Here is a 15,334-nt window from a genome sequence, read left to right as displayed (position 1 = left end):
CCCTAACTTTAGCCCCAACCCTAACCCTAACTTTAGCCCAACCCTAACTTTAGCCCCAATCCTAACCCTAACTTTAGCCCAACCCTAACCCTAACTGTAGCCCCAACCCTAACTTTAGCCCTAACCCTAACTTTAGCCCCAACCCTAACCCTAACTTTAGCCCCAACCCTACCTGTAGCCCTAACCCTAACTTTAGCCCCAACCCTAACCCTAACTTTAGCCCCAACCCTAACCCTAATGGGAAAATGGAAATGATGATGCTGCATGGGCAGCATCAATACTAAAAATTTGGTCACACTTGTCAAGCACTATGCTTGACAAATGTGACCAACCTGCCAATCACTTTTCCAAGCGATGCTTCAAATCGCTTGGAAAACGCAAGCATTCTGCAAGCTAAAAACGCTTGCCAAACGCTTGTGCTTTGCGGGAAAACGCATGTGAATTCTGCATGCGTTTTACCCGCGGCAGGGAGTTGCGGAAATGCTGCGGACATTTCCGCAGCATTTCTGCAATGTGGGCACATAGCCTAAAAAGGCTCAAATTAAAAGAAGAGTAATGAAAAATAGGCAAAAAACACTGAGAACTGGACAGAAAAAGAAACAAATGTGATAATGAATTTGGTGTTTCCAAATGGGTATATTACATTAAATGTCACAGTCCCTTGTGAAACAAGTACTTTTGTATTTATATGATGTTTATACTGAATTATTAAATATAATGGTGTTGAAATTGTGTTTCCTAATGCCTTGTACAATTAATTATATTGCAAAAAAAAGTTAAATGTCAACTGTTCCTTTTCTAGCTGACGATGACCTTTCTCTTTTAGCTCTCCTTTATGCAACTATTTTTGGAAACGTGACCACCATTTTCCAGCAAATGTATGCCAACACCAACCGCTATCATGAGGTGCTGAACAATGTACGTGACTTCCTCAAACTCTATCAAGTTCCTAAAGGCCTTAGCGAGAGAGTCATGGATTACATTGTATCAACGTGGTCCATGTCGAAAGGCATTGATACAGAAAAGGTACGAGTCCATGAGGTAAACGTCCAAAAATTATGCATTTCAATTCTAAACAATTAACTACATTCATCTCCATCGCTAACCATCTACTGATACTTTGTATGACCTGTGTCATGTCCATGCAGCATGTGGTCATTGGGAAAGAAGCAATGAGTGCTGTTCTCACATGTGTGATCTGTATATAAGGGACACTAAACCTAGAAATGAATGATTCAATTAAACAAAAAATATAGTTTTCCTGTGTCTTAGTCCACAGTATTTCCTGCAGGATCTTGTACCAATCAATCAATCTCATAGAAATCCTATAGAGAGTAAAGGAGTTAAAGGGGTGGTCCAAAACTAATATTGATTTTCATCCTAAATGTCTCTCTGTTGATTCAATATAATAGTTATAGTTTAATTAAAAAGTTCCTAACCTACCCTCTTTAATCTAACTGCTTAATTCCAACATATGCTCAGTACAAGTTCCCTTTTTATGGTGCAATATTCTTCTCACTTGACAGTGACAGTGCACTCCCTCACTGATTCCAATTAGAATTGATGAGCTGGCAGCAGTGCACTATATCAGTATTCATTATAAGTAGAGAATATGGCGAGTAGAGAATAGTCCAACACCTGACAGCGATGTCTGTTTCGGGGGTAGGGCATCTCCTTACAATGCGCACTCTCTTGCCATCTTGTCACTTATGATAAGAGCCAGGGAGTGAGTGCACTGTCACGGTGCACTGAGAAGAATATTGCACAATGAGATGGGAGCTCAAACTGAAGATTTATCACAATTGACAACAGATGCATGCTCAGTAGAGCAGGGACCAGCCCAGCCCCTGAAATGAAGCATCGCTGATGATGCTTCATTTCAGGGTGGGGACAGAGGCTGTGGCAGTGACCGCAGTTCTTCCCTCTGATGATGCTTCATTTGAGTATCTCAGCATGTACCAGGGATTCTCAAATGAAGCATCATCAAAATAGAAATAGGTAAAAAGAAAGAAAGTAAAACGTAGGCAGCTAGATTAGAGAGAGAAGGATATGGAATTTTTAATTAAACCATATTATAAAAACTGTTATATTATTAAAATAGACGTATAAGTAAAGTACGTATAAGATGAAAATCAGTATTAGCTTCAGACACCTACATTAACCTCCTGCTGGCCAGTTCTATATTCAGCTGGTGAGCATCTGAACCCCCACCCTCCAAGTAACAGAGGCATGGCTTTGCAATCTTTAGGTCTACTGTAAACAAAGCAGATGGGGGAGGGTTCTGCTGCAGCCAGTTGTCTCACAACCAGACACAGGACAGAGAGAAAAGACATAGCTGAGCTCCTGAGAATTTGTTTTATATATTTCTCAGATTGTATTGGAAGACAAAACAAAAAAAAGGGAGAAAGAGCAGCAATATTTGTCTTTTTGTGCAATTTCTGTGCTTAGTGTTCCTTTAAATATGTATATAACCTACTGTTAACCCTTTCTCATTACTGTTAAGTGTAGAGATAAACTAAGCAACTATCTTGAAATTTATTTCAGGCAGATTTGCTCAAATTGGCCTGAAGATTGGATTTTATCTGAATAATATTCGATCTTAATTGAAAGTGCTCCACGAAGATGCTTTTTTATCATCTGATGTTTTTCCAAACTCTAAAGCAAAAGTCTAGTGCTGGGAAAAGGTTACAAAATTAACAAAACATTATATTCCCTATCCTGCCACCACAGCTCCTGAACTAATCGTTCCACTCACTCACTCTGGTCTTCTGATGTTCAGGTGTTGACCAGTCCTCAAATGGTCACAAGGCTTTGATGTTCCTGACGTGCATCGTGCAACACATGATCCCATGAGCCAGAAGAGTCTAGAGACTGATCCAAAGACCCGAGGGATCAAAACTCGAAGCTGTGGTGGCAGAACAGTTGAGGGGAGAGCCTGTGATTGATGGGGAGGCATAATATTTTATTACTTTTTAACCTTCACTTTTTGTTGGATTCGTGCATATCAATCCTCAAAAACTTTAGAGTCTGAAATTCGGAAGGTATATATTTGGCGTAAGTAACTATTAATTATGAATTAATTTGTTCAGATGGTGAAGTATAGACATTCAGCTTACAAATCACGCTCTGAGCCATAGACAACCCTCCAGATAACTTCTTTAGTCTTCTTCTAGGTATTCTTCAAGACTGATATTCTAGATATCTGTTTATTTATATTGTCCTTAATCCATAGCTCATATTGAGGTAGACCAATATGGCTACACAAGGTCAGGGCTGAAGTCAGGTTGCTTGAAGAGGATTTTTTCTCCTTGATATGACTAGATTCGTTAAAAAAATGCTACTACTACAATGCAATGTTATTTTTCCTAATACTGATATAGAGTACAAAATAACACATGGAAAAAAAATTACAAAAATTACCCTTTAGACCTCACTGGGAGACTTCAGCTTGGAAATAGTCCAATATACTAGAGGGTTGTGTTTTTACTGGAGATGTGAATCTGATAAGCCAGATCTGGGCAAAGTGTAGCCCGTGGGCCAGATCTGGCCCACTGACTATTCCAGTTCGGCCCGCAGACTGAGACAGCCTTGGGATTGCCCTCCCCCGTCTGCTGTCACCATTGTCTTCTGTTTGCATCTGCGATAATACATAGATGAAGGAGGGGCCACCGCCACCTTTTTACACCAGTCAGCCTGTGAAACCGCTGACAAGATTATATAATTTCATTGTGTCAGCTGTTCACTGCAGAGTGTCAGTGTATCGGAGACATGAGCAGAGTGCCGGAGGGGAATGGGAACCAGGTAACTATGTGGTGTTTTTTTTTATGTGTATGGGATGTTTGGCTGCATGTTATGGAGTTCTCATGCTGGAAATGGAGAGGCTGTGTGGGGCTCATGCTGTATATTGGAAGGCCGTGTGGGGCTTATCCTGTATATGGGGTGGTTATGTGAACCTCATGCAGTATATGGGGAGGCTGTGTGGGGCTCAGTCTGTATATTATTCTTAATATTTCTGGGACTCATTGCCCGTGTGTTCGGTGAGGGGTGGCAACATGTATGAGCGGGTGTGTGGCCTGGGTCGGTGTGTGATTTATGCTCCCATTACAGCATAGGACAGAGGTTGAATGCTGGACTGAGAGTGGGGAGATAGATTAACCCTTGCAGGCACAACCCCAAGTCACGTGCTGAGAGCGGGTACGTGACGAATTAGTGACATCACAGAGTGGGGATCCATGACAACTGATATTTGTATTGTGCATCGTCTTTCCCCCATCTCGCGTATCCCCCCTACCTGATCTATCTCTTATGGTAAACGGCACCACGCTCTCTCCCGCACCTGAAATCCGCTGCCTCAGGTAACTCTCAACTCTGCCCTGTCCTTCAAACCGCACGTCCAAACTCTTGCCACCTCCTGTCGCCTCCAACTCAAAAATATTGCCAGAATCCGTCCCTTCCTAACCCCAAAATGTACTAAAACTCTTGTGCATGCCCTCATCATCTCCCGCCTCAATTACTGCAACACCCTCCTGTGGCCTCCCCGCTAACTCCCTTGCACCACTCCAGTCTGTCCTCAACTCTCCTGCCCGGCTAATCCACCTCTCTCCTCGCTACTCCCCTGCTTCTCCCCTCTGCAAATCCCTCCACTGGCTCCCAATTCCCCAACGAATCCAGTTCAAACTACTAACACTGATCTACAAAGCCATCCACAACCTGTCCCCTCCCTATAGCTCTGAACTAATCTCCCAATATCTTCCCTCACGTAATCTTCGATCCTCCCAAGACCTCCTACTCTGCTCCACACTTATTCGTTCCTCACACAACCGCCTCCAAGATTTCTCCCGAATATCCCCATCCTCTGGAATTCCACGCCTCAACACATCCTATTATCCACCACCCTCGGATCCTTCAGGCAGAACCCATCTCTTCAGGAAAGCCTACAGTCTGCAATAACCATTCTGCCACCTCACCAACTGCCCGAGCTGCCGCCTCACCAACCGCCTGAGCTGCCGCCTCACCAACCACCCGAGCTGCCGCCTCACCACCACCAGAGCTGCTGCATCCCTGACCTTCTGTCTCTTCCCCAGTATTCCGTAGAATGTAAGTCAGCAAGGAGAGGGTCCTCTCCCCTCTGTACCAGTGTGTCATCATAAATTTGTGTACTGTAAATGATATCTATAACCCTGTATGTAACCCCTTTCTCATGTACAGCACCATGGAATTAATGGTGCTATATAAATAACAATAATAATATAGGGAGGCCATGTGGGGCTCATGCAGTATATATAGAGGCTGTGTGGGACTCATGCAGTATATGGGGAAGCTATGTGGGGCTCATGCTGTATATGGGAAGGCTATGTGGGGCTAATGCTGTATATGGGGAGGCTGTGTGGAGCTCATGCTGTATATAGGGAGGCCGTGTGGGGCTCATTCTGTATATGGGGAAGCCATGTGGGGCTCATGCAGTATATATAGAGGCTGTGTGGGGCTCATGCATTATGTATAGAGGGACTGTGTGGGACTCATGCAGTATATGGGGAGGCTATGTGGGGCTCATGCTGTTTATGGGAAGGCTATGTGGGGCTCATTCTGTATATGGGGAGGCTATGTGGAACTCATGCTGTGTATGGGGTTGCTGTGTGGGAGCTCTGACGGCATGTAGAAGGGGCTGTGTGCGGGCTCAAATAATTTATAGGGGGATGTCAGTATTCTTAATTCTGCTCAATATTAAGGAATACAATTAATATTAATAAAAATAATTATAATTAATATGTTAATATTAATATTGAGCAGAATTAATTTTGACCTATTGGTTCGGCCTTCCACAATAGTCACGGTTTCTCATGTGGCTCCTCGGGAAAATAAATTGCCAACCCCTACTCTAAGCTATGAGTCGTTTGGTGCTGGCTAGACAGAGGTACAAGCGGTATAGAATCTCCTGTGTTATGACCCCAATGGCAGAGGGTCTCAGAAATAATTTCTAAGTCTGCAAACACAAAAAAACAGCTCATAGGGCAGTGGTAACTGAGCTGACCATATATCTAATCCTAGCACCACAAATAGCAGCAGCCGGGGAACGTGCCTACGTTGGTTCTAGACGTCTCGCGCCAGCCGGAGAACTAACTAACCCTAGAAGGGAAAAGAAAGACCTTTCTTGCCTCCAGAGAAAAGACCCCCGAAAGTTGGATACAAGCCCCCAACAAATAATAACGGTGAGGTAAGAGGAAAAGACAAACGTAAGAATGAGCTAGGTATTTATCAAAGAGAGGCCCACTAGCTAATAGCAGAATATAGCAAGATGACTTATATGGTCAGCAAAAACCCTATCAAAATATCCACGCTGGATATTCAAGAACCCCCGAACCGTCTAACGGCCCGGGGGGAGAACACCAGCCCCCTAGAGCTTCCAGCAAAGTCAGGAATCACATTTAGTACAAGCTGGACAAAAAAAGAGCAAAGCAAATAACCAAAAAACAAAAAAGCAGGACTTAGCTTAATTTTGCACAAACCGGACCAGCAGGCAGGAGCAAACAGAAAGCATCTGATTACAACGATGCCAGGCACTGGACTAAGGATCCAGGAAGTTTATATAGCGACACCCCTGGACTAACGACCCAGGTGGGTGCCAAACTGAGGAAAGACAATCCCAGAGTCATATCACTAGTAACCACAAGAGGGAGCCAAAAAGTCTAATTCACAACAGTACCCCCCCTTTAAGGAGGGGTCACCGAACCCTCACCAAGACCACCAGGGCGATCAGGATGAGCAGCGTGAAAGGCACGAACTAAATCGGCCGCATGCACATCAGAAGCAACCACCCAGGAATTATCCTCCTGACCATAGCCCTTCCACTTGACCAGATACTGAAGCCTCCGTCTGGAGAGACGAGAATCCAAGATCTTCTCCACCACGTACTCCAACTCGCCCTCAACCAACACCGGAGCAGGAGGCTCAACAGAAGGAACCACAGGTACAACGTACCGCCGCAACAAAGACCTATGGAACACGTTGTGAATGGCAAACGACACCGGAAGATCCAAGCGAAAGGACACAGGATTAAGGATTTCCAATATCTTGTAAGGACCGATGAAGCGAGGCTTAAACTTAGGAGAGGAGACCTTCATAGGAACAAATCGAGAAGACAGCCATACCAAATCCCCAACACGAAGTCGGGGACCCACACCGCGGCGGCGGTTGGCAAAATGCTGAGCCTTCTCCTGTGACAACTTTAAGTTGTCCACCACATGATTCCAGATCTGCTGCAACCTATCCACCACAGAATCTACCCCAGGACAGTCAGAAGGCTCCACATGTCCCGAGGAAAAACGAGGATGGAAACCAGAGTTGCAAAAAAATGGCGAAACTAAAGTAGCGGAACTAGCCCGCAAACTCAGCCAACGGCAAGAAGGTCACCCAATCATCCTGATCTGCCGAAACAAAACACCTCAAATAAGCCTCCAGAGTCTGATTAGTTCGCTCTGTTTGTCCATTAGTCTGAGGATGAAAGGCAGACGAAAACGACAAATCAATGCCCATCCTAGCACAAAAGGATCGCCAGAACCTGGAAACAAACTGGGATCCTCTGTCAGACACAATATTCTCAGGAATGCCGTGTAAACGAACCACATTCTGAAAGAACACAGGAACCAGATCGGAAGAGGAAGGCAGCTTAGGCAAAGGCACCAAATGGACCATTTTAGAAAAGCGATCACATACCACCCAGATGACAGACATGCCCTGAGACACCGGGAGATCTGAAATGAAATCCATGGAAATGTGTGTCCAAGGCCTCTTCGGGACAGGCAAGGGCAAGAGCAACCCGCTGGCACGAGAACAGCAAGGCTTAGCTCGAGCACAAGTCCCACAGGACTGCACAAATGACCGCACATCCCGTGACAAGGAAGGCCACCAAAAGGACCTAGCCACCAGATCTCTGGTGCCAAAAATTCCCAGATGCCCTGCCAACACCGAGGAATGAACCTCGGAAATGACTCTGCTGGTCCACTTATCAGGAACAAACAGTCTGTCAGGTGGACAAGAGTCAGGTCTACCAGCCTGAAATCTCTGCAACACACGTCGCAAATCAGGAGAAATGGCCGACAAGATAACTCCCTCTTTAAGAATACCAAATGGTTCTGCGACTCCAGGAGAGTCAGGCACAAAGCTCCTTGAAAGAGCATCAGCCTTCACATTCTTTGAACCTGGTAAATACGAGACCACAAAGTCAAAACGGGAGAAAAACAATGACCAGCGGGCCTGTCTAGGATTCAGGCGTTTAGCAGACTCGAGATACATCAAATTTTTGTGATCAGTCAAGACCACCACACGATGCTTAGCACCCTCGAGCCAATGACGCCACTCCTCAAATGCCCACTTCATGGCCAGCAACTCCCGATTGCCAACATCATAATTCCGCTCAGCAGGCGAAAACTTCCTAGAGAAGAAAGCACATGGTCTCATTACCGAGCAACCAGGGCCTCTCTGCGACAAAACGGCCTCTGCCCCAATCTCAGAAACATCCACTTCGACCTGAAAGGGAAGTGAGACATCAGGCTGGCACAAAACAGGCGCCGAAGTAAACCGGCGCTTCAACTCTTGGAACGCCTCCACGGCTGCAGGAGCCCAGTTAGCAACATCAGAACCTTTCTTGGTCATATCCGTCAAAGGTTTAACAACGCTAGAAAAATTAGCGATAAAACGACGGTAGAAGTTAGCAAAACCCAAGAGCTTCTGAAGACTCTTAACTGACGTGGGTTGAGTCCAATCATGAACAGCTCGGACCTTGACTGGGTCCATCTCCACAGCAGAAGGGGAAAAAATAAACCCCAAAAAGGGAACCTTCTGTACTCCAAAGAGACACTTTGAGCCCTTAACAAACAAAGCATTCTCACGCAAAACCTGAAACACCATCCTGACCTGCTCCACATGTGAGTTCCAATCTTCAGAGAAAACCAGAATATCATCCAGATAAACAATCAAAAATTGATCCAGATACTTCCGGAAAATGTCATGCATGAAGGACTGGAAAACTGAAGGTGCATTAGAGAGCCCAAAAGGCATCACCAAGTACTCAAAATGACCTTCGGGCGTATTAAATGCTGTCTTCCATTCATCTCCTTGCTTAATGCGCACCAGGTTGTACGCACCACGAAGATCTATCTTGGTGAACCACTTGGCACCTTTAATCCGGGCAAACAAGTCCGACAACAGAGGCAAAGGATACTGAAATTTAACAGTGATTTTATTCAGAAGCCGATAGTCAATACAAGGTCTCAAAGATCTGTCCTTCTTGGCCACAAAAAAGAATCCCGCACCAAGAGGGGAAGAGGATGGACGGATATGCCCCTTCTCCAGAGACTCCTTGATATACGAACGCATTGCGGCATGCTCAGGTACAGACAGATTAAATAGTCTTCCCTTAGGAAATTTACTACCTGGAATCAAATCTATGGCGCAGTCACAGTCCCTATGAGGAGGCAGAGCACTGGACCTGGACTCGCTGAATACATCCTGATAATCAGACAAATACTCAGGAACTTCCGAAGGAGTAGAGGAAGCAATAGACACCGGCGGGGAATCAGCATGAATTCCCTGACAGCCCCAACTTGACACAGACATTGCCTTCCAATCCAAGACTGGATTGTGGGTCTGTAACCATGGCAGACCCAAAACGACCAAATCATGCATTTTATGCAGAACAAGAAAACGAATCACCTCCCGATGTTCAGGAGTCATGCACATGGTTACCTGTGTCCAAAACTGCGGTTTATTTTCCGCCAATGGCGTAGCATCAATACCTCTAAGAGGAATAGGATTTACCAACGGTTCAAGAACAAAACCACAGCGCTTGGCAAATGACAGATCCATAAGACTCAGGGCAGCACCTGAATCCACAAACGCCATAACAGGGTAAGAAGACAATGAGCAAATTAAAGTCACAGACAAAATAAATTTAGGTTGCAAATTACCAATGGCGACAGGACTAACAACCCTTGTTAGGCGTTTAGAGCATGCTGATATAACATGTGTAGAATCACCACAGTAAAAACACAACCCATTCTGACGTCTATGATTTTTCCGCTCATTTCTAGTCTGAATTCTATCACATTGCATTAAATCAGGTGTTTGTTCAGACAACACCACCAGAGGATTAGCGGTTTTGCGCTCCCGCAAACGCCGGTCAATTTGAATAGCCAGCGCCATGGAATCATTCAGACTTGTAGGAATGGGGAAACCCACCATCACATTCTTAATGGCTTCAGAAAGGCCATTTCTGAAATTTGCGGCCAGAGCACACTCATTCCACTGAGTAAGCACGGACCATTTCCGAAATTTTTGGCAATACACTTCAGCTTCATCCTGGCCCTGAGAAATAGCCAGCAAGGCTTTTTCTGCCTGAACTTCAAGATTGGGTTCCTCGTAAAGCAATCCGAGCGCCAGAAAAAACGCATCAATATTTGCCAATACCGGATCTCCTGGCGCTAGCGAAAAAGCCCAATCCTGAGGATCGCCCCGTAAAAAAGAGATAACAATTTTAACTTGCTGAGCTGAATCTCCATATGAACGGGGTCTCAGAGATAGAAACAATTTACAATTATTCCTGAAATTCCTAAACTTAAATCGGTCTCCAGAAAACAGTTCAGGAATAGGTATTTTAGGTTCAGACATTGGACTACTGGTAACAAAATCTTGTATGCCTTGCACACGAGCAGCAAGCTGGTCTACACTTGTAATCAAGGTCTGGACATTCATGTCTGCAGCAAGCACAAGCCACTCAGAGGTAAAGGGGAGGAAGAGAGGAAAAAAAAAAAAAACTCAGAATTTCCTTTCTTATTATCCCACTTCTGCAATGCTTTAAACATTCAATGTTGGTCCTGGCATACTGTTATGACCCCAATGGCAGAGGGTCTCAGAAATAATTTCTAAGTCTGCAAACACAAAAAACCAGCTCATAGGGCAGTGGTAACTGAGCTGACCATATATCTAATCCTAGCACCACAAATAGCAGCAGCCGGGGAACGTGCCTACGTTGGTTCTAGACGTCTCGCGCCAGCCGGAGAACTAACTAACCCTAGAAGGGAAAAGAAAGACCTTTCTTGCCTCCAGAGAAAAGACCCCCGAAAGTTGGATACAAGCCCCCAACAAATAATAACGGTGAGGTAAGAGGAAAAGACAAACGTAAGAATGAGCTAGGTATTTAGCAAAGAGAGGCCCACTAGCTAATAGCAGAATATAGCAAGATGACTTATATGGTCAGCAAAAACCCTATCAAAATATCCACGCTGGATATTCAAGAACCCCCGAACCGTCTAACGGCCCGGGGGGAGAACACCAGCCCCCTAGAGCTTCCAGCAAAGTCAGGAATCACTGTTGTGAATTTGGATTCTGGGCTCCCCCGGTGGCTACTGGTGGAATTGAACTGGTGTCTTCATCTTCTCTGTTCACCTGTTCCCATCAAGATGTGGGAGTCGCTATATAACCTTGCTGCTCTGTTAGTTGCTTGCCGGTCAGCAATGTTATCAGAAGCCTCTCTGTGCTTGTTCCTGCTCCTAGACAACTACTAGATAAGTTGGACTCTTGTCCATGTTTGTTTTTGCATTTTTGTTCCAGTTCACAGCTGTAGTTTCGTTACTGTGTCTGGAAAGCTCTTGTGAACAGGAATTGCCACTCTGGTGTTATGAGTTAATGCCAGAGTTTTAAAGTAATTTCTGGATGGTGTTTTTGATTAGGGTTTTCAGCTGACCATGAAAGTGTCCTTTCTGTCTTCTGCTATGTAGTAAGTGGACCTCAAATTTGCTAAACCTATTTTCATCCTACGTTTGTTATTTCATCTTAATTCACCGCCAATACATGTGGGGGGCCTCTGTCTCCTTTTGGGGTATTTCTCTAGAGGTGAGCTAGGACTAATATTTTCCTCTGCTAGCATTATTTAGTCCTCCGGCTGGTGCTGGGCATCTAGAATCAACGTAGGCATGCTACCCGGCCACTGCTAGTTGTGTGTTAGGTTTAGTTCATGGTCAGCTCAGTTCCCATCTTCCAAGAGCTAGTTCCTATATATGCTTATGCTATGATCTCTTGCCATTGAGATCATGACAGTTTGACCGGCCACTAAAGGGTTAAAATCCTTGGCTGAGAAAGGAGAGAAATAAGTAGTCTGCTGATATTTTTTTTTTTTTTTTTTCCTCTCCTTTGAATGGCTTTGTGTCCACCTGTTTGTAATGGATCTTCAGAGTGTAACTGCAGGTTTGAATAATCTCGCCACGAAGGTACAAAATTTGCAAGATTTTGTTTGTCATGCACCTGTATCTGAGCCGAGAATTCCTTTGCCGGAATTTTTCTCGGGGAATAGATCTGGGTTTCAGAATTTTCGAAATAATTGCAAATTATTTTTGTCCCTGAAATCTCACTCTGCCGGAGACCCTGCACAGCAGGTCAGGATTGTGATTTCCTTGCTCCGGGGCGACCCTCAGGACTGGGCTTTTTCATTGACACCAGGGGATCCTGCGTTGCTCAATGTGGATGCGTTTTTTCTGGCCTTGGGGTTGCTTTATGACGAACCTCATTTGGAGCTTCAGGCAGAAAAAACTTTGATGTCCCTATCTCAGGGGCAAGATGAAGCGGAAATTTACTGCCAAAGATTCCGTAAATGGTCTGTGCTTACTCAGTGGAATGAGTGCGCCCTGGCGGCGACTTTCAGAGAGGGTCTCTCTGATGCCATTAAGGATGTTATGGTGGGGTTCCCTGTGCCTGCGGGTCTGAATGAGTCCATGACAATGGCTATTCAGATCGATAGGCGTTTGCGGGAGCGCAAACCAGTGCACCATCTGGCGGTGTCCACTGAGAAATCGCCAGAGAGTATGCAGTGTGATAGAATTCTGTCCCGAAGCGAGCGGCAGAATTTTAGACGGAAAAATGGGTTGTGTTTCTATTGTGGTGATTCTACTCATGTTATATCAGCATGCTCTAAGCGCACTAAAAAACTTGGTAAATCTGTTTCCATTTGCACCTTACCGTCTAAGTTTATTCTATCTGTGACCCTGATTTGCTCTTTGTCATCTATTACCACGGACGCCTATGTCGACTCTGGCGCCGCTTTGAGTCTTATGGATTGGTCCTTTGCCAATCGCTGTGGGTATGATTTAGAGCCTTTGGAGACTCCTATTCCTCTGAAGGGGATTGACTCCACCCCATTGGCTAATAATAAACCACAATACTGGACACAAGTAACTATGCGTATTAATCCGGGTCACCAGGAGATTATTCGCTTTTTGGTGCTGTATAATCTACATGATGATTTGGTGTTAGGATTGCCTTGGCTGCAATCTCACAACCCAGTCCTCGACTGGAGAGCTATGTCTGTGTTGAGCTGGGGATGTAAGGGGGCTCATGGGGATGTACCTGTGGTTTCCATTTCATCATCTATTCCCTCTGAAATTCCTGAGTTCCTGTCTGACTATCGTGACGTCTTTGAAGAATCCAAGCTTGGTTCGTTACCTCCGCACCGAGAGTGCGATTGTGCCATAGATTTAATCCCGGGTAGTAAATACCCAAAGGGTCGTTTATTTAATCTGTCTGTGCCTGAACATGCTGCTATGCGAGAATATATAAAGGAGTCCTTGGAAAAGGGACATATTCGTCCATCGTCATCTCCCTTAGGAGCCGGTTTTTTCTTTGTGTCAAAAAAAGACGGCTCTTTGAGACCATGTATTGATTATCGGCTTTTGAATAAAATCACTGTTAAATATCAATACCCATTGCCGTTGCTGACTGATTTGTTTGCTCGCATAAAGGGGGCCAAGTGGTTCTCTAAGATTGACCTTCGTGGGGCGTATAATTTGGTGCGAATCAGGCAGGGGGATGAGTGGAAAACCGCATTTAATACGCCCGAGGGCCACTTTGAGTATTTAGTGATGCCTTTTGGTCTTTCTAATGCTCCGTCAGTTTTCCAGTCCTTTATGCATGATATTTTTCGCGATTATTTGGATAAATTTATGATTGTGTATCTGGATGATATTCTGATTTTTTCGGATGACTGGGACTCTCATGTCCAGCAAGTCAGGAGGGTTTTTCAGGTTTTGCGGTCTAATTCTTTGTGTGTGAAGGGTTCTAAGTGTGTTTTTGGGGTACAGAGGATTTCTTTTTTGGGATATATTTTTTCCCCCTCTTCCATTGAAATGGATCCTGTCAAGGTTCAAGCTATTTGTGATTGGACGCAGCCCTCTTCTCTTAAGAGTCTTCAGAAATTTTTGGGCTTTGCTAACTTTTATCGTCGATTTATTGCTGGTTTTTCGGATATTGCTAAACCATTGACCGATTTGACTAAGAAGGGTGCTGATGTTGCTGATTGGTCCCCTGATGCTGTGGAGGCCTTTCGGGAGCTCAAGCGCCGCTTTTCTTCCGCCCCAGTGTTGCGTCAGCCTGATGTTGCTCTACCTTTTCAGGTTGAGGTCGACGCTTCTGAGATCGGAGCTGGGGCAGTGTTGTCGCAGAAAAGTTCTGACTGCTCCGTGATGAGGCCTTGTGCCTTCTTTTCCCGTAAATTTTCGCCCGCTGAGCGGAATTATGATGTTGGGAATCGGGAGCTTTTGGCCATGAAGTGGGCTTTTGAGGAGTGGCGCCATTGGCTTGAGGGGGCCAGACATCAGGTGGTGGTATTGACTGACCACAAAAATTTGATTTATCTTGAGACCGCCAGGCGCCTGAATCCTAGACAGGCGCGCTGGTCATTATTTTTCTCTCGGTTTAATTTTGTGGTGTCATACCTACCGGGTTCTAAGAATGTTAAGGCGGATGCCCTTTCTAGGAGTTTTGAGCCTGACTCACCTGGTAACTCTGAGCCCACAGGTATCCTTAAGGATGGAGTGGTATTGTCAGCCGTTTCTCCAGACCTGCGGCGGGCCTTGCAGGAGTTTCAGGCGGATAGACCTGATCGTTGCCCACCTGATAAACTGTTTGTTCCTGATGATTGGACCAGTAGAGTCATCTCTGAGGTTCATTCTTCTGCGTTGGCAGGTCATCCTGGCATTTTTGGTACCAGGGATTTGGTGGCAAGGTCCTTTTGGTGGCCTTCCCTGTCACGAGATGTGCGAGGCTTTGTGCAGTCTTGTGACGTTTGTGCTCGGGCCAAGCCTTGTTGTTCTCGGGCTAGTGGATTGTTGTTACCCTTGCCTATCCCGAAGAGGCCTTGGACGCACATCTCGATGGATTTTATTTCAGATCTGCCTGTTTCTCAGAAGATGTCTGTCATCTGGGTGGTGTGTGACCGTTTCTCTAAGATGGTCCATTTGGTTCCTCTGCCCAAGTTGCCTTCTTCTTCCGAGTTGGTTCCTCTGTTTTT

General features: G+C 45.2%; 1 protein-coding gene across 2 annotated transcripts in view; it reads left to right on the top strand.

Annotated features, from left to right (window-relative positions):
• KCNH5 (potassium voltage-gated channel subfamily H member 5) overlaps window positions 1–15,334 on the top strand; it is a 537,229-nt gene that overhangs the window by 340,547 nt on the left and 181,348 nt on the right. For both annotated transcript variants that reach the window (XM_077265846.1, XM_077265855.1), the window contains one exon: window positions 827–1,026. In XM_077265846.1, the coding sequence (XP_077121961.1) occupies window positions 827–1,026 (200 nt within the window). The remainder of the gene's footprint in view (window positions 1–826; window positions 1,027–15,334) is intronic.

This window comes from Ranitomeya variabilis, chromosome 1 (genome assembly GCF_051348905.1).
Source record: "Ranitomeya variabilis isolate aRanVar5 chromosome 1, aRanVar5.hap1, whole genome shotgun sequence".
NCBI classification, from domain to species: Eukaryota; Metazoa; Chordata; class Amphibia; order Anura; family Dendrobatidae; genus Ranitomeya; species Ranitomeya variabilis.
This window is presented reverse-complemented; position numbering and strand designations above follow the sequence as displayed.